This window comes from Pristiophorus japonicus, chromosome 4 (assembly GCF_044704955.1).
Source record: "Pristiophorus japonicus isolate sPriJap1 chromosome 4, sPriJap1.hap1, whole genome shotgun sequence".
In the NCBI taxonomy this organism is placed as follows: domain Eukaryota; kingdom Metazoa; phylum Chordata; class Chondrichthyes; family Pristiophoridae; genus Pristiophorus; species Pristiophorus japonicus.
The window spans coordinates 128,381,008-128,399,846 of record NC_091980.1 but is presented as its reverse complement, the minus strand read 5'-3'; the positions used below and the strand labels follow the sequence as shown (position 1 = coordinate 128,399,846).

Genomic DNA, 18,839 nt, shown 5'->3' with positions numbered 1-18,839 from the left:
TCATTGAGTTGTCAGCCAATGATGCTCGTTCTTCAAAGATCTGAGAGTCCATCTCCCCTATCCCTTTAGTTGATTGGTGCTCTGAGAGGCTGCAACTTCTGATTGGGTATTGAGGGCTGTCACTCATGATCTCGACTGCCACACCCTGGATTATACCGAAGCATAAATACAGGCATTTAAGGTAAGTTACATCCCAGTTTGTTGTTTCAACAAAGTTTAGATTTGTATTAAAGAATCAAGATGGCTTCTCAAGTGCGTCAGAACTACCACCAGGATTGTGAGGATGCTGTCAACAAGCAGATCAACATGGAGCTCTATTCCTCCTATGTTTATCTCTCGATGGTGAGTGTTGTACATTTGACCACTTCAAAATGGAGACTATGTAATGTGAATTTATTAAATTCGGTGCTGTATCCAGCCCACCTATTCTGAGTATCTTGAATCTTAATGACTCACTTTCTTGGGCTCTTTTGAGCTTGTGGTTAAGTTATTTGGAATACATTCTGCACTCTGCATGTATTTCAGAACTTGTATCCTTTATAATAAAGCACTCCATGGACTTTCATTACCTTGCTTTTTTTTTAGTGGAGGATGTCATCTTTTAAAATTTAGAGCTTGGACATTTAGAAAGGAAGTTCAGAAGTATTCTTTCCTGTAAGGGTGGTGGAAATCTGGAACCCTTTCTTTCCCATCCTCCTACAGCACACAAAAAATGGCTTTGATTCTGGGCCAAACTTTATTATTGGGTAAGGGTATAAAAATATTGTTTCTGTGACAATATACATACAAGTTCAGTGAGCCTTTGAACCCTTCAAAAAAAGCAACATTTTGAGATTGAATTTATGTACAGCACACATAATAGGCCTGTGAAATAATGCACAAAAATACTTTTCTGATTTCTCCACAGTCCTTCTACTTTGACCGGGATGATGTTGCCCTGCGTCACTTTGCTGAGTTCTTCAAGGAGCAGTCACATGAGGAACGTGAGCATGCTGAGAAACTGATGGAATTCCAGAATCGCCGTGGAGGATGGATCATCTTGTCTGACATCAAGGTTGGATTTAATAAATGAGTGGCTTTCTGTATGGCTCCTCTTAGACTAAATGTTCCCATATGTGCTAAAGCAATTGGTTCCAATTTACAGCACACAGGCCATTTGGCCAAACTGGTCTTTGCTGGTGTTTATAACTCCACACGAGCCTTCTCCCACCTTGTGTCATCTCACCCCATCAGCATATTGTTCTATTCCTTTCACCCCATGCACTTCCCCTTAAATACATCTCTGCTATTTGCCTTATCAATATGGCTCCAGTTGTTGTGATTGCATCATGGCAAATTTTAAATTCTAATATATGTTCATGTTAAAATAGAATTTGGTTGGACTCCTAATTTCCTTCAATACTTTCTAATGATTGTATCATCAATTGTAAATAAACTGTGGAATTTTCTCTCCAGAAACCAGAGCAGGATGAGTGGAGCAATGGTCTGGAGGCAATGCAGAGAGCTCTGCAGATGGAGAAGGACGTGAACCAGAGTCTACTAGATCTGCACAAACTCTCCACTGGGAGCACTGACCCTCATGTAAGTTGTTAATGATTTAATGTGGGCTTTTAGGTCCCACAGTCTCCAATTTACCTGACTGTCATTGGGCCTAATTAAAAGATCTCTATGCATAATAGCTTTGTGTAAGTCTCCCCCTTTTTTTTTTTTGTTGGTGAGCAGTGGGAAAGGATGGGGGAGGTTGGCCTACTGTGGACTGTGACTAGTAAATGTGTCCCAGTGATCCCAGGATCTGAGCACCTACCTATTGTGCAGTAAATTTAATCTAATGCAGTAATTCTATCTATCTCAATTGCACCACTTGACTATCCTCCAGTTCGAGGATTAAAATACAAACTCCTGAAGGGGAAGCTGACATTCCTTGATATCTACTGCTGGACATAACTAGCTTCCTTCTTTCAGTTATGTGACTTCCTGGAGACCCACTACTTGGATGAACAAGTGAAGATGATCAAGAAGCTTGGAGATCACATCACCAACCTGAAGAGACTGGGAGCCCTTGAGACTGGCCTGGGAGAGTACCTGTTTGACAAGCACACACTGGGGGAGAGTGACTAAACTGACTGATGGGATTTGTTTAGTACTTTGTATTCCTAAAATTTAAACTCCTTTCCTGTTGGCAATTAGGGCTTATGACTTTGTACAAAGAGCTGTGTGACCTGTGTGCTTGATGTGAAATGTAACATAGCTGTCAATAAAATGTTCAACATTAGACTGGATTTTGTCATCTTGTATATTTGAGGTGGTTGCTTATTTTTCAATTAACATAACGTGGTTTACATCAAACAAGAATTACACTGAGTTGTGTAACAGGTTTTTTTTTATAGATTAAGTCCTATGAAATTTATTTTTCCTCTGGTGTATATCCATGTGTTGAGTTGGATATTCCGACATGTGTTCCTCACTCTGAACTGAGGACTGTGCTAATGGTTAACTGTTTATCTACATAATCACCTAAATATATTGGGTCAATGTTCACCCCACTCCATGCTAATACCTAAAAACAGAAGTAGGAGCATGCCCAATTGCACCTTGAGCCTGTTCCACCATTCCATAAGATCATAGTTGACTGACAACTGCAGAGACAAGTGTGTGAGTGCCTGAGTCAAGGTTAATCAAATTTTGCCTTGATTTGATGCCTTTCATACAGGACAGCCCAAAGGACGTCATAGCCCTTGAAGTTCTTTTGCTGTTCAGGCAATGAGTTTTTTTTTAAGTGGTCAATTTACACACACAAATGTCCCCCATCAGTCTGTTTGCAATGGGGCAATCTGGATTTGGATGAAAGTACACAGGTGGATTTGCAACACTGCTCAACTATAGGAAACACTCTGCACTACTCACAGGTATGTATGTATGGAAGCTCAAATTATAATTCCCCTTCCAAATGTATTCATTCATAATACAAGGAGGAACAAGCAATGAAGGGCTGCAGCAACTGAGGAATGTGCCCACAGCCCGTCAGTGGAGAGTGAAAACTAAATTTAAGAGGCATCTCATTTGTAAATTTCCAAACCCTTGCATCAAATTTTTTTTTTTTTTTTTTTAAAAGTCAAAATAATTCCTGTCCTGTTCAAAGATGCAGCCTGGATTTTAGCCTGCTGTCCACGGCAAGGGGATCCATTTCTCCTCCTCCACGGAGAAATACTATTAAAGCTCATCCTGGATAAGAGCATCATTTTCCAGTCCTCTCTGGCTACAGGTGTGATGACAAAGGACTGGAAGACTGCTAATGTACATCTGTTTAAAAGGAAAGAAATGGATTGACTGAGTAATTACAGGCCAGTCAGCCTAATCTCTGTGGTATCTTCTCTACAACATTACAAACACATACTTAGAAGATGGCTTCAACACAGCAACTTGTCTGGTGACCTGTCACCTGTTGCTTTTATTGTATTTCCAGCAATGGCTGCATTACCACAGTAGTCCACTAGATGGAGCTCTTTATTACATTTCCCCCTCCTTAATGAAGAAGTAATTACAACTAAATAATCATCATACATAACTTGCATTGTTATACATAACAAAAGATATTGACTTATTTTGCCATATTTACAAATCGAACTTCACTTGTTCTCGGTTTCGAAGAGGATACCTGTTTCTCGAAAGGAACTTAGCAAACATGATGTCGAACTTAGATTCATTCTAGGCTGAGCCTGAGGAAAGTTTTCCTCCAAGGGATGCCCTTGATCTACATTTGAACTCGACAACTTCAGACTGTTTGTCTGCCTGACTCAGATTCTGATTTTCTCTTGGGCTTGTTTCCAGTACATCTGATGTGGGATTTGCTATTGGTATTCTACTTGTAACAAAACTATCTGATGAGTCGGAATTAATCAAAATCATTCCAACTTTCAACTGCTTCCATATCTGTAGGTACAATACGATCAAGGTGAAAAAACCTAACCTTTCCATAATCAAAAATCTTTATCAAATATGTGCGAGGACCACATATCTTCACCACTCTTTCTGGTAACCACTTTAACCATTTATGGTGATGGTTCTTCACTCTCACCTTCTGATTTAATTTCACACTTCTCTCTCCTATTCTACCTCTATCATGATACTCTTTCTGTCTCAATTGTTTCTCTTCTACTGACTGTACCAAGTTTGGCTTTAACAACGAGAACCTGGTTCTTTGTTGTCATTTGAGAAACAACTTTTTGGTGTTCTACCAGTAGTTGGATGAGGAGTATTACAGTAAGTAATGAGAAAATTAGCCAATTTGTGGTCCAACGACAGCTACTGTTTGTTTGGATTTGAATAAAACATTTGTTTGATGAGGGCACATTTTACAATTTGTAATGTGCGCTCTGCTGCACCATTTGAAGCACGGTGGTATGGTGGAACATTGATATATTTCGCACCATTTCTGCTCGTGCACTCTGCAAATTCTTCTAAACAAAATTGTGGTGCATTATCAGACACAATTTCTTCTGGGAGGCCATAAGAAGAAAATTATATTTGCAAATTGTCTACTGTTTTATTGTTATTTTACACATTGGAAATACCTCGACCCACTTCGAATGGCTTTCAATCACAATGAACAATTGCTCTCCTTCTAGCTCAGCAAAATCGATATGTAACCTTTGCCACACCCTGGGAGGCCATTTCCTTCGCTGTAATAGTACTGATGGTGGTTTCATGCTTACCGATTGACATGTTGTAAACTGACTAATGATGTACTCTATATCTTTATCTAGATCTGGCCACCATAAATAACTGCGTGCAAAACTCTTGGTCAAGCACATTCCCAGGTGCTGATCATGAAGATCTCCTAATGATCTGGACCTGAATTTATTTGGTATATTCGCTCTTGTGCCCCACATGATACAATCTTTATCCACTGATAATACATTCCTACAAACGAAGTATGGATGAATACTTGGTTTGGCCAGCCATTTGCGATGTAATCATACAACTTTGACATAACTGGGACACGTTTGGTTGCTCTACCAGTTTCTTCAGCTGTGAATTTCACTTCATCAATGTATGAAATATAGAACACTTCTTCCCTATTGGCTGTAACTTCTGATGGGGAAGGCAATCTAGACATAGAATCAGCACTATTGTGATCAGCTGATCGTCTGTATTCAATGTCATACATATCTGCTGACAGAATAAAAGCCCATCTCTGCATTCGGGCTGCAGCTAAGGTTGGAATTGGGGACTTTTGATGGAGGATCACTATCAGAGGCTTATGGTTTGTAACAATGCTAAACTTACAAACATACAAATATTTGTGGCGCTTCTTGACACCAGAAATTAATGCCAAAACTTCCCTTTCGATTTAGCGCATATTTACGCTCACTGGCACAAAGAATGCATGAAGCAAAAGCAATTGGTCTCTCCGCCCCACTGTGTAGTACATGAGAGATCACTGTCCAAACTCCATACTGAGAGGCATCACATGCCCATTTGATCTCCTTAGATACGGCATAGTGAGCTAACAGCTAATTCAGTGGATGTAACACTGTAGCCAAATTTGGTACGAACTTCCCATAATAGTTCAAAAGACCCAAAAATGATCGCAGTTCAGTGACATTCTTGGGAGTGGGTGCATTTTTAATTGCATCCAGCTTTCCCTTGGTTTCATACAAACCATCTTTGTCGACTCTGTGCCCTAAGTGCGCCACTGAGTTTTTAAATAACTCACACTTGTGCACAGTCACTGGTACTCTGTGCTTCTCTTGCCATTTGAGCACTTCATTCAATACGTTATTATAGATTTGCCTGTTTGTTGCTGAAATGAGTATGTCATCTTAATAGCATACTACCTCTTCAAAGCCTTGCAAAATCTGGTTCATCACTCCTTGGAATGTGGTGGGGGCAGAAGACATTCCAAATGGTAGCCTATTAAATTGATCTAGGCCTAGATGAGTATTTATATTCAACTATGACTTGGACTCCTCATCGAGTTCACGTTGTATGTAGGCATTTGTGAGATCTAACTTTGAGAAGATCTGATCATCTGTCAGCATTGTGAACAAATGTTCTACATTTGGCAATGAATTTGGGAGCTTACCCTCGAGAACCTGGTTTACGGTTACTTTATAATCACCACACAACCTTACCTTACCATCTGACTTAGGTAGAACAACAATGGTGTAGCCCAATTACATAGATCTACCTTAGAGATAATGGTCTCAATTTCTTGTCTTTTGAGTTCTTGCTCAACTTTCTCCTTGAGTGCGTATGGTACGGGACATAGTTTGCAGTAAACTGGTCTCGTGTCCTTCTGTACCCTGACACTTGCCTTGAGATCATGGATCGGACTGCCTGTTTCACAAAACACCTTCCTTGAATGCAAATCTCGTTTCAACAAGAAAAATCTCATTCCAATCCAGCTTCAGTGATCCCAACCAATTTCTACCTCGTAAGGCAGGCTTGTCTCCTGCCTCTACAAATAGAGGGAAGCTCTGAAATTGATCCTTGTATTTCACCGATATGTTGATACATCTTACCACAGGGATTTTCTCTCCTGATTAGCCTTGCAGCTCTATCTTTGACTGTGGAAAATCACTCAACTTGTCAAGATTTAGTGATTCCGGTACTACACTCACGGATTCACCAGTGTCGATTTCCATGTGTATCCTGGTTCCTGCAATGTCTACTTGGATGACGATACTTCACGAATCGCTGTTAGATATCCTCGTGCCCCTGATGACATGTATCTCTTCATCCTGTTGCTTTTCTTCAATTCTCTGTCGTCTGTGGGGATTTTTACTTATAGCCTTGAAAGTTGGTTTACTCTTCAGTCAGCATGCCTTTGCAAGATGCACAGTTTTCTTGCAGAAAAAACACTCTGCCTTCACATACAGACAACTTTGATCAATGTGTTGTCCCAGGCACCGATAGCACGATTTCAATGCTCTGTTAACTTGGCCATTTGCTGAGGCGTTGGGGCCCAACTGCCTTTCACTTTTAACCTGTAAGTGTTTCACCCTCAGTTGTCCGACGACTGGAAATGGTACAAAATTCTCGTGAATATTGGCTGGCCATATCCATTGACATAGCTGTCTGACAAGTTAGGGGTTGTCAACAACTTTCTTCTGATCACTTCATTTTTCATCCCACAAACAAAGTGGTAACGTAATGCTCGGTCCTGAAAGTTTCTGAAATGACAGTAATGGATAGCTTTTTTAATACTACAATGTACTCACTGATACTTTCGTGAATAAATTGATCTTGTTTCCCAAAACGGTAACTTTCAGCAATTTCCAGTGGCTCTGGACTGTAGTGCTAATCTCCGTAATTGATACGTCCTATGGCTTGACGGGAAGAAGCAAAATTTTCAGGGTTTCATACACCTCGGGGCTTGCTTCAGTCAGGAAAATATCCCGTTTTCTTTCTAAAACAACCCGGTTATGGTTTTCAAACTCGGGGACTTAGATGATACTATTTGCAGTAAAAAAAACATTTCTAGCCGCTCCACATACACTCCAAAAGTCTCTTGGTCTTAATGAAATTCACCCAAGTCCTATAGGCGCAGCCATCTGGACTCTTCATTTCATCCAAGTGTGCTTGTAATTTACCTTGTATGTTTAGCTGTTAACACAAAGGACCTCTCTAGTCTCTCTGCTGTTTGGCTGAAATCATCCACCAACAAAAATTTCAGCTGGGGTATCCAGGAATCTGATCCTTCATCGCCAATGTGGTATATTCTCTACAACATCACAAACACACACTTACAAGATGGTTCAACACAGGTATTTTTCAGGTGACCTGTCACCTGATGCTTTTATTGTAGTTCCAGCAATGGCTGCATTACCACAGTAGTCCACTAGGTGGAGCAGTAGTCCACCAGATGAAGCTCTTTATTCCAACTTCAGTGGTGGGAAAGTTATTGGAAAAACTCCTGATGGACAGGATAAATCTTCACTTGGAAAGACATGGATTAATCAAGGGCAGTCAGCATGGATTTTTTAAGGGAAGGTCGTGTCTGTAACTTGATTCAATTTTTCGAGGAGATAACCAGGAGGGTCGATGAGGGTAGTACATATTATTTGGTGCATATGGATTTTAGCAAAGTTTTTGATAAGGTCCCACATGACAGATTGGTCATAAAAGTAAAAACCCATGTGATCCAGGGCAAAGAGGCAAGTTGGATCCAAAATTGGTTCAGGAACAGGAAGCAAAGGTTGATGGTTGTAAGGTTACTAATCTTCAAAAAAACACAGACCATGAACTAAAAATTGATTGATCCAAGCTTTTTGAATTAAGCTGGACAATTAAGGTAATTCTGTGATCAAGGCCATAAAACTAACTTCATGCATAACAACAATGGAGTTGTTACGTGATGCTTTGAACTTGATTGACCTTGGGTGGGGAAAACAGCCACTGGAGACATCGAGTCTGTAAAAAGACCGGACAACAAAGGACCCCAAGGAATGCCAATTTTTGGATTACAGCATTCAGCATAAGGAAATATATTTTGCATTGTCGACTCCGTGTGCAAATTAGTAGCCATTCAAACACATCACCACAAACAGTTAAACAGATCACCATATCGATAATCAGATCTCGGCCCAGTGGCGAAACTTATTCAAAACCTGGAAAAATATGCGAGCAAAAAGCAGCTCACAAGAAGGAGGACAGACAACTGAAGAAGGACAGGCAACAGAAGACGGACAGGCAACACAAGAAGAAGCAGCAGAAAAGGAACAGAAACTGCAGAGAAAAGCTGGAAGAAGAAACAGCAGGCCACGGATTCAAGGACCACGAATCTTTGGTGATTGTATATCTAGTTCTGTAGTTTTAGTTAGTTTTTGTTGCATAAGAAAACTGACACTGGGTTAAGCCTAAAATGTTGTACTATGTGTTGTCCTTTCCCACTATAAGTTCCGAGGTCTAGGAATCAGGATAGAGTGAAAAAACAAACATCCTACATGGTTGATGGGTGTTTTTGTGACTGGAAAGCTGTATCCAGTGAGGTTCCGCAGGGCTCAGTGCTGGGTCCCTTGCTTTTTGTGATATATATCAGTAACTTGGACTTGAATGTTTGAGGCCTTGAGACTTTTGGTAGTGGCGCGGGGCCTATTGGTCCCCCGTGGAACTTAGGCCGTAGTATGGGGGCTCCGGACCACCGACTGTGTGTAGCCACCCTGCCTTACTTTGCAACGTTGGGATGGGTCTTTCTTCTCTGTTCTGTTTGGAGAAAGAGTCAGACTGAACACTGTGAGCTTAAAGTAAAGTGTGAACTTAGTTTTTTATTGCAGGTCTCCAGAGTGCCTCCCCAACCTGTGAGGCCTCCTAAATACCTGTGCTCCCAAGGGATTATGGGATCCAGGGGATGAGCCCTCTGGTGGCTGCACAGAGCATATGCAAGTATACATATATAACAACACTCTCCCCCAAAGCCAACAGTGTAACTATTTACAATGTGAGTCGATCTGGGGCTCTTCTTGCCCTGGTTGATCGTCTCAGTGTGAAAGCTGGTGTTAGAGAATCAATTGTTGGGCCCTCGCTGGTCTGCCATGCAGCTGGCCTTGCTGGGCTGCCTATTGTGGTGGGTCCTGCTGGGCTGCTCTGGATGATGGGTTCTGCTTCGTGGTCAACCGTGGTGCTGGTTGGCACTGGCGTGTATGTTGGGGGGTCAAAGAAGGTAGGGTCCAAAGTGTATTGCTCAGGATAGTCCGTGAATCTGAGTTTGATTTGGTCCAAGTGTTTCCGATGAATGAGTCCATTTGAAAGTTTGACCCGAAACACCCTGCTTCCCTCTTTGACCACAACAGTGCCGAGAAGCCACTTGGGATCTTGTCTATAATTCCATACAAATACAGGACCATTGAATTCAATTTCGCGTGACACATTGGCGCTATCATGGTATGCACTTTGTTGAAGCCGCCTGCTCTCTACCTGTTCATGCAGATCAGGGTGAACTAACGAGAGCCATGTCTTAAGTGCTCTTTTCTTGAGCAGTTCAGCAGGTGGGAACCCAGTGAGTGAATGGGGTCTCTGGCACTAACTAAGCAGGACTCGGGATAGGCGAGTCTGCAGTGAGTCTTCCATTACCCTCTTCAAGCCCTGCTTGACGGTTTGCACTGCTCTCTCTGCCTGATCATTGGACATTGGTTTAAACGCGGCAGATGTGACATGTTTGATCCCTTGCGGGTCATGAATTCTTTGAACTCAGCACTGGTAAAACATGGCCCGTTGTAGCTCACCAGGACATCGGGTAGGCCGTGTGTGGCAAACATGATGCGCGGGCTTTCATTCGTGGCAGCGGACGTGCTAGCCGACAGTTTTCTCACATTCAATCCATTTGGAGTACGCATCTACAACGACAAGGATCATTTCAGCCAAGAACGGGTCTGCATAGTCGACATGTACCCGAGACCACGGTTTGCTGGGACAAAACCATAAACTTAGCGACACCTCCCCAGGTACTTTGCTTAACTGCGACCATGTATTACATCTGTGCACGCAGGACTCAAGTCCGCATCAATACCGGCCCACCACACATGGGATCTGGCTGTCGCTTTCATCATTACAATGCTTGGGTGGGTACTGTGCAGGTAACTGGTGAAGGTGTCTCTGCACTTCTTAGGTACCACTACATGATCGCCCCACAGAAGGCAGTCTGCCTGTATAGACATTTCATCTTTGCGCCGCTGGAATGGCTTTATTTCTTCTTGCATTTCTACAGGGACACTGGACCTGCTCCCATGAAGCACACAGTTTTTGACGAGGAATAATAGGGGGTCCTGGCTCATGCAGGTTTTGATCTGCCGGGCAGTGACGAGTGAATGCTCACTCTCAACTGCTTCCATAACCATGGCTAAATCTGCGGGCCGCGCCATTTCCATCCCCGTGGTGGGCAATGGCAGTCTGCTGAGAGCATCAGTGCATTTGTCTTTGCCTTGCCTATGGCGGATGGCGTAGTTTTATGTGGACAATATGAGCGCCCATCGCTGGACGCAGGCCGATGCAATCGTATTTATCCCTTACTCTAGGAAAACAGGGATATGGTCAGTTTCCAATTCGAATTTTAGCCCAAACAGATATTGATACATTTTCTTTATCCCATAGACACACGCTAACGCTTCTTTTTCAATCATGCTATAGGCTCTCTCAGCCTTAGACAGACTCCTGGATGTGTAAGCAACCAGTTGCAGTTTCCCAAAATCATTAGCTTATTGCAATACACACTCAACGCCTTATGACGACGCATCACATGCTAGTACCAAACGCTTACATGGAATATACAACACAAGCAATTTGTTTGAGCATAACAATTTTCTAGTTTTTACGAAGACATTTTCTTGGCTTTTGCCACATGCCCATTAATCCACTTTTCACAGTAAGACATACATTGGTTCTAACAGTGTGCTGAGACCCGAAAAGAAGTTACCAAAGTAGTTCAGGAGTCCTAGAAACGACCGCAGCTCTGTCATGTTCTGTGGCCTCAGTCCTTCTCGATTGCCCCCTTCTTCGAGTTGCTGGGCCTGAAGCCATCTGCCGCAATCCTCCTTCCCAAGAACTCCACTTCAGGCTCCAGGAAAATGCACTTCTAGCGTTTTAACCTGAGCCCACGCGGTTGAGTTGACTAAGAACCTCCTACAGATTCTGCAGATGCTCGACTGTGTCCCGACCTGTGACCAAGATGTCATCCTGGACGACCACGATGTGCAGGACCGACTTCAGTAAGCTTTTCATGTTTCTCTGGAATATCGCCGCCACTGATCGAATTCCAAACGGGCATCTGTTATAAATAAAAAGACCATTGTGCGTGTAGATGCAGGTGATGCCCTTAGATGATTCCTCCAGTTCCTACATCATGTAGGCTGAAGTCAGATCCAGCTTTGTGAACACCTTTCCTCCCGCCAGCGTTGCAAAGAGGTCGTCGGACTTTGGTAGTGGGTATTAGTCCTGCGGGGAGAAATAATTAATAGTTACTTTGTAATCGCCACAGATTCTGACTGTGCCGTCTCCCTTGAGGACTGGGACAATCGGACTGGCCCACTCGTTGAACTCGATTGGTGAAATAACACCCTCTCTTTGCAGCCGGTCTAGTTCAATCTCTCCCCTTTCTCTCATCATGTACGGTACTGCACTCGCCTTGTGATGGATGGGTTGCGCCCCCGAAATTAGGTGGATCTGCACTTTTGTTCCTTGGAATTTCCCAATGCCTGGTTCGAACAGCGAAGGAAATTTGTTCAAGACCTGGGCACACGAAGTATCATCAGCGGGCAATAGCGCTCGGACGTTGTCCCAGTTCCAGCATATCTTTCCCAGCCATCTCCTGCCGAGCAGCGTGGGACCATCGCCCCGTTACCACCCACAGTGGTAGCTTATGCACCACTCCACCATAGGAGACCTTTATGGGAGCACTGCCTATTACAGGAATCAGTTCTTAGTTTCGTGCAAACTGGAATTGAGACTGGCCTTGAGACCTTACTGCACCACAATCTTTCGAAAGTCTTTTTTCCCATGTGGGACTGGCTCGCGCCAGTGTCCAGCTCCATTGACACCGGGAGTCCATTTAGTTCAACATTCAGCATTTGCGGGGGACACTTTGTAGTGAATGTGTGCACCCCATGTACCTCTGTCTCCTCGGTCTGGGGCTCTGGTTCGTCGTGATCCTCCGTGGATCTGTCCTTATCTACAACATGATGGTTTGCAGGATTAACAGGATTTGCAGCTCTCTTGCACATACGTTGGAGATGTCCCATTGTTCCACAGCCCATGAAAACGTACCCTATGAATTGGCATGAATGGAAATGATGATCACCCCCGCAGCACCAACAAGGTGTTAATGGACTAGCATTCATCACCCTTGATGGTGGAGACATCTGCGGACGTGCAGCTGCAAGCATGTGTGACATGCCCTGTATGTTGCGATTTGAAAACAGCATCACTTTGTTCACAGTACTTGTAGCAGCACTCATGTGCTGAGAGATTTGCTTAGTATTGTCACTGGTGGTAATTAACGCCTGGGCTATCGCTATGGCCTTGCTCAAGGTTGGGGTCTCTACAGTCAAAAGTTTGCGAAGTATGGTTTCGTGGCCAATGCCAAGTACAAAAAAGTTTCTGAGCGTGTGCTCCAAATGTCCTTCAAATTCGCAATGTCCTGCAAGACGTCTTAGCTCGGCGGCATAACTCAGCACTTCCTGACGTTCAGACCATTTGTCGGTGTTGAACTGGTACCTCGCCATTAGAACGCTTTCCTTCGGGTTCAAATGCTCTCAGACCAGTGTGCACAAATCATCTTATGATTTCTCCATGTGTTTCGCTGGAGTAAGCAAATTTTTCATGAGGCCATATGTTGGTGTCCCACAGACGGTGAGGAGGATCACCCTTCATTTGGCAGTGTTCTCATCTCCATCTAGCTCGTTGGCTACGAATTATTGGTCGAGTCGCTCCACATAAGTTTCCCAATCATGTCCCTCCGAGAATTTCTCCAGGATGCCCACTGTTCTCTGCATCTTTGGGTTCGCTATCTGTATCTCATCGCCAGTTGTTATGTCTGGAGAAAGTGTCAGACTGAACACTGTGAGCTTAAAAATGAAGTGCAACCTTCGTCTCCTATTTCAGGTCTCCAGAGTGCCTCTCGAACCTGTGAGGCCTCCTTAAATACCTGTGCTCCCAAGGGATTATGGGATCCCTTTGGACTCCAGGGGATGAGCCCTCTAGTGGTTGTATAGAGCATATACAAGTATACCTATATAACAGTCTCTGCGATGGCTAGGTTGCCACATCCCATCTAGCAGTTCACCTTTGGCAACTGGTAACGTGGGATCCTGGCATGTCCAGGTCCTAGACTGGGGGGCCGTTATGGTTGACCCCTTGCTTTCTCGGACTTCCACGACCATGAGTGGGTCTGCAGGCTGTGCTGTTTCCACCCTGGTTGTGGGCAACAGTAGCCAACTGAGGGCATTAGTGCCACTCTCAGTGTCTGGCCCGTGGCGGATCATGTTACAGTGCACAGACAGAGTTAGACATTCTTGAAGCAATGCATCGATAATGGTGCCTCTGCTTCCCAAGCTTGTGGGATGAGCAGCTTGTCTGACTCGAGCACATATTGGGACACTCTTTGCTACATCTCTTTAGTCCCGTGAATACAGGCTGATGCTTTATTTAACTTATTGAATACATGTTCAATCGTTTGGGGCTCGCCCGCTACTTTTGCTTGCTGCACAACACTCCCGACCCCGTGTGGTAACATCTCACTTGCTATGAATACTTTGTTAGATACATGTACAACTGGTTGGGGTTTGCCCACTACTTTGTCTTGCTGCACAACACACCCGACCCCGTGTATTAACACATCACTTGTTATGAGTACTTTGTCAGATACATATATGACCGGTTGGCTACTTTGGCTTGTTATAAGGTACCCCCAACCCTATATAATGGTACATCATTGACCGCGAAAGACCGCTCACAAGGGTTACATAGTGCACCCAATTTATTGGAGCAGAGTGGGTCCTGGCCTTCACAGTGGCCGCCCCTTTACCTTTGCCCCAAACCCATTCGTCTTCCTTGCTGGGCGACACATTCTTCCATTCCGTTGTGGCGAACTTCCGTGGTCTGGACACTCTATCGTCCTGTGGTCTGGATGCTCTATCGTCCCATGGTCTGGATGTGCTCTCATCCCATGGTCTTGAAGCAATCTCGTCCAGTGGTCTGGATGCATTCTCATCCGTGTCCGTGATATCGACTGCCGTGATCTTCCTCCCCAGGTATTTTGCCTCTGGCGTCGGGAAGACGCATTCGGATCGTTTCGGCCGGAGTCCCACTCCGCATGGTCGACCTGGAGCCTCTTCCATCATCGCGAAGAGGTCGTCGGCTTTGGGTGGTGGGTACCGCTGCTCGGTTGAACTTTACCTCCTTGTGGTTGTGAGGAGCGGCCTGTGCCTTTGGGATCTGCAAATGGATCTGCACTTCAATGCCTGGTTCAGCTGAAGGTGGGGGTTTGCTCTGCCTTTGAGAAGGGGAGACTCCATTCGCCGGAGAAGGTAGGCAGAGGTCTTCCCAGTTCCATCGAATCTTCCCCATCCACCTCCTGCCAAGCAGTGTTGGCCCATCACCTGAAACAATCCACAGTGGTAAATCGTGCACTGCTCCCTCATGGAATACCCTTATGTCTGCACTACCAATAACTGGTATCAGTTCCTTGGTGTCGTTGCGCAGCTTTGCCTGAATCGGGATCAGCTTGGGTCGCTGTGCTTTGTCGCCCCACAGCCTCTTGAATGCCTTCTGGCTCATAACTGATTGACTCGCCCCCGTGTCTAGTTTCATTGAGACTGGAGTGCCGTTAAGTTGAACTTCTAACATTATCGGAAGGCTTTTGGTGGTGAAGGTGTGTGTCCCATATACTTCCTCTTCATCCTCAGGTTGCCTCTCCTGCTTGTTCATCGTAATCCTTGCTGGATCCATCGTCCTCTCCTGACTCTGCCACGTGGTGAGTCAGAGATCGTTTGCACATTCGCTGGAGGTGCCCCATTGTTCCACAGCCCTTGCACACATAGGGTTTGAATCGACATTGATGATCTCTATGGCTGCCCCCGCAGCGCCAACATGGTGCAAATGGATACACATTCACGCCACACGGCGGACTCTGAGTCACTCTAGGCCTAGGTCTGGCATCTGCAATTGTGTGGATCCTGCCCTGTGCCGTTCTGCCTGCTGAAAACATTATTTTATGCACGGTGCTTGCCGGTGAGCTTCGATTCGGTGAAGATATCTGTTTCGTGTTATCGCTCGTGGATATGAAGTCTTGGGCTATCGTAATGGCCGTGCTCAGATCTAGGGATTCGGCAGACAGCAGTTTGCAAAGGATGACCTCATGGCCAATTCCAAGCACGAAAAAGTCCCGCAACATTTCCCCCCAAGGATCCTGCAAGTTGCACTGCCCCGCAAGGTGTCTTAGGTCGGTGACAGACCTCGCCACGTTCTGGTCCTCAGAGCGACGGTGCGTCTAAAAGCGGTACCTGACCATCAGGATGTTCTCCTTTCGCTTGAGGTGTCCCTTAGACAGCGTACACAGCTCTGCGTAAGATTTGTCCGTTAGTTTGACTGGTGGCAGCAAATTTTTAAGGAGGCCATATATCGATGACCCACATACGGTGAGGAGAATCGCCCTGCATTTGATCTCTTTTCAGTCGTGTCCAATTCATTGGCCACAAAGTACTGGTCGAGGCCCTCAACAAAGGCTTCCCAATCACCACCCTCAACAAATCACTCAAGAATATCAACGGCAACCATTACCACATGAAAGTTCGTGATCCGTTACTCGTCGCTAATTTGTTATGTTCAGAATAAATCCAAAGGACTATATCACAAGCTCAAACTGTTGTGACCTTGGCCTCTTTATTCAGACTCCTGAGTGAGGATGCAGCAAGGTGGATCCCTTTTTATACCTGCTTGGGCCAGGGTGCACAGGTGACCCTTAGGTCTCCCACAGGTGTGCCCTCTAATGGCAAATCTTACATTTTGGTAAGGTTTACATACATAAATAGCAACAATCGTTCCCTTTTGCTCTTTCCTCCCCTCCCCCAACACATTCCGTGCCCTGCACTTGCTTAAAATCAGTTACATCACTAACTTTTTCCGTTCTGACACAAGGTCATTGACCTGAAACGTTAACTCTGTTTCTCTCTACATTGATGCTGCCTGACCTGTTGAGTATTTCCAGCATTTTCTGTTTTTATTTCAGATTTCCAGCACCCGCAGTATTTTGCTTTTGTTCCTTTTCTTCTTTTAAGTAACTGAGCACATTTTCAGATCAATGTCGTGTGACCTTGCATTGAACAAGAACTACTTCTGCTGAGAAATTGGTTGTGATCTTGATCAAACCTGATTTGCTTGGGCATGTGGCTGTTTTAATCTCTTCCCCTCCAGACTAATGACTTTGGTTCAATGGTAGCCTAAGATGGTCATAGCTACAAGTCTAATCTTAGTCTTTAACTGGTTTTCAATTTGGATGAACTGGAGAAAGAGATTTCAGTGTAATCTGGTCACGGTAAGACCTCGCCCCTCATGTTTGAACCACTTTACCAAGGGTGTGCTGTTACATTACAGAGTCTGCACCTTCTGAATAGACAACCCCCAAGAATTACTGCTGAAAGTCTTTCTGTTTTGGGAACACAGGAAAGTGTTCGCTGAAGCAGGTATTGATCCAAAGCACAAGGAACATCGGATAAGGCCTTACTAAATTTGCGTGTGGAAAGGAAAAATTGGTAACATAGTTGGGTATCTTAATGTAAACTGCTAATATATACACTGAACATAACTACCAGCGTCTGTGAACTAGGCCAATTTCCATAGAGAATGAATAAAGGAGATTCAGCCTTTTTTCAAGCTGTATGCTAGGGGTACAATAGTGCAGTGGTTATGTTTCTGGACTAGTAATGCAGAGGCTTGGACCAATAATACACGGAATGTGAGTTCAAATCCCACCATCATTTGCTTTCAGTTTAAAATTTAAAACAAATTGATATCAGTAACCATGGACTTTTAGGATTGTTGTAAAAATCCAATTGGCTCACTAATTTCCTTTTAGGGAAGGAAACCTGCCATCCTTACCTCGTCTGGCTTAAATGTGACTCTATTTGCACAGTAATGTGGTTGATTCTTACCTGCCCTCTGAATTGACCGAGCAAATCGTCTCAACCATTGAGCACCTGAACATGGTTCAAGAAGGAGTCTCACCAGTGGTTTCTCAGGGCCACTAGGGATGGGCAATAAATGTCGGCCTTGCCAGTGACATCCAAACTTGGGCATGTTGCAAACTCAGATGAAGCGCTGAGCAATGAGACCAAATCTCCAGCAGTTCCTCCTGTAGTTACCTGGCTGCTTTCTCCATCTCTTCAGCCTGTCTTCCCCTTGCTGTGCAGCACTTGGCTCAAGTTCCTGCTGTTTGTTTCAATCTTGTTTTATATTTCCCAGCCTCTCTCTGCGCTCAGCTCTAACACGTGTTCTAACACAGGAGCTGAGTCTGGGAATACCGGAGGCTGATAACGTGGAGATTTCACAGATGATTGAGATAGATATTGGCGTTGTGGGTAACTGAGAGTTTTAAGTTTCGGAGAGCAGTCAAATGAACTCAGTGGGTAGCACTCTCGCCTCTCAGTCAGAAGGTAGTGGGTTCAAGTCCCCATGACAGAGACATGAGCACGGAATCTCGGCTGACACTACAGTGCAGTTATGAGGGGGTGCTGCACTGTCGCAGTTGTCATCTTTAGGATGCGATGGTCAACCGTGGTGCTGACTGCCCTCTGAGTTGGACATAAAAGATCTCAGAGCACTACTTTGAAGAAGAACAGGGGAGTTATCCCCTGTGATCTTGCCAATTTTTATTCCTCAACCAATGTCACTGAAAACAAATAATGTGGTCATGTTCACCTTGCTGTTTCTGGAGTTTTGCCATGTGCAAATTGGCGGCCACATTTCCTACATTACAAAAGTGACTGCACTTTAAAAAGTACCTTATTGGCTGTAAAATTCTCAGGGATTTCCTGAGGTTGTGAAAGGCGCTATGTAAATGCTTGTCTTTCTTTTTGGACTGCAGTCTGTTTCATTGTTTCCAAAATGTCATGATAAAAAACAAGAACTGAACATCGCATGGTCCTCTCTACATTTGAGCTAAACTTGTAAGTGATGGAGTATCTGAGTATTTGTGTTTGACACATTGATCACAAGCAATTTGCATTCATCTGACCCACTTTTGTTTGCTTTGCATACTCACCGATCTTTTTGGATGTTGCATCAAACCCGCAGATACCTGCAAATGACCCCACTGAACAATCCAGAACTATTAAAAAGATACTGACTCG

At 44.3% G+C, this 18,839-nt stretch overlaps 1 protein-coding gene across 1 annotated transcript; it reads left to right on the top strand.

Annotated features, from left to right (window-relative positions):
• The first annotated feature begins 240 nt into the window (after window positions 1-240).
• LOC139262508 (ferritin heavy chain B-like) lies at window positions 241-18,076 on the top strand. The gene is made up of 8 exons (XM_070877686.1): window positions 241-342; window positions 908-1,054; window positions 1,456-1,581; window positions 1,963-2,110; window positions 8,553-8,791; window positions 11,635-11,705; window positions 16,167-16,281; window positions 17,993-18,076. Exons 1-8 carry the CDS (start codon window positions 241-243, stop codon window positions 18,074-18,076), a joined length of 1,032 nt encoding a protein of 343 aa, XP_070733787.1.
• Window positions 18,077-18,839: the final 763 nt, after the last annotated feature.

Bases quoted from the DNA above. Each gene is read 5' to 3' on its own strand.
- LOC139262508 (XM_070877686.1), top strand. From the start codon at position 241: ATGGCTTCTCAAGTGCGTCAGAACTACCACCAGGATTGTGAGGATGCT. The intron at 1,582-1,962 runs GTAAGTTGTTAA...TCCTTCTTTCAG, and splicing joins CTGGGAGCACTGACCCTCAT to TTATGTGACTTCCTGGAGAC. The intron at 2,111-8,552 runs GTGACTAAACTG...CACCACAAACAG, and splicing joins CAAGCACACACTGGGGGAGA to TTAAACAGATCACCATATCG.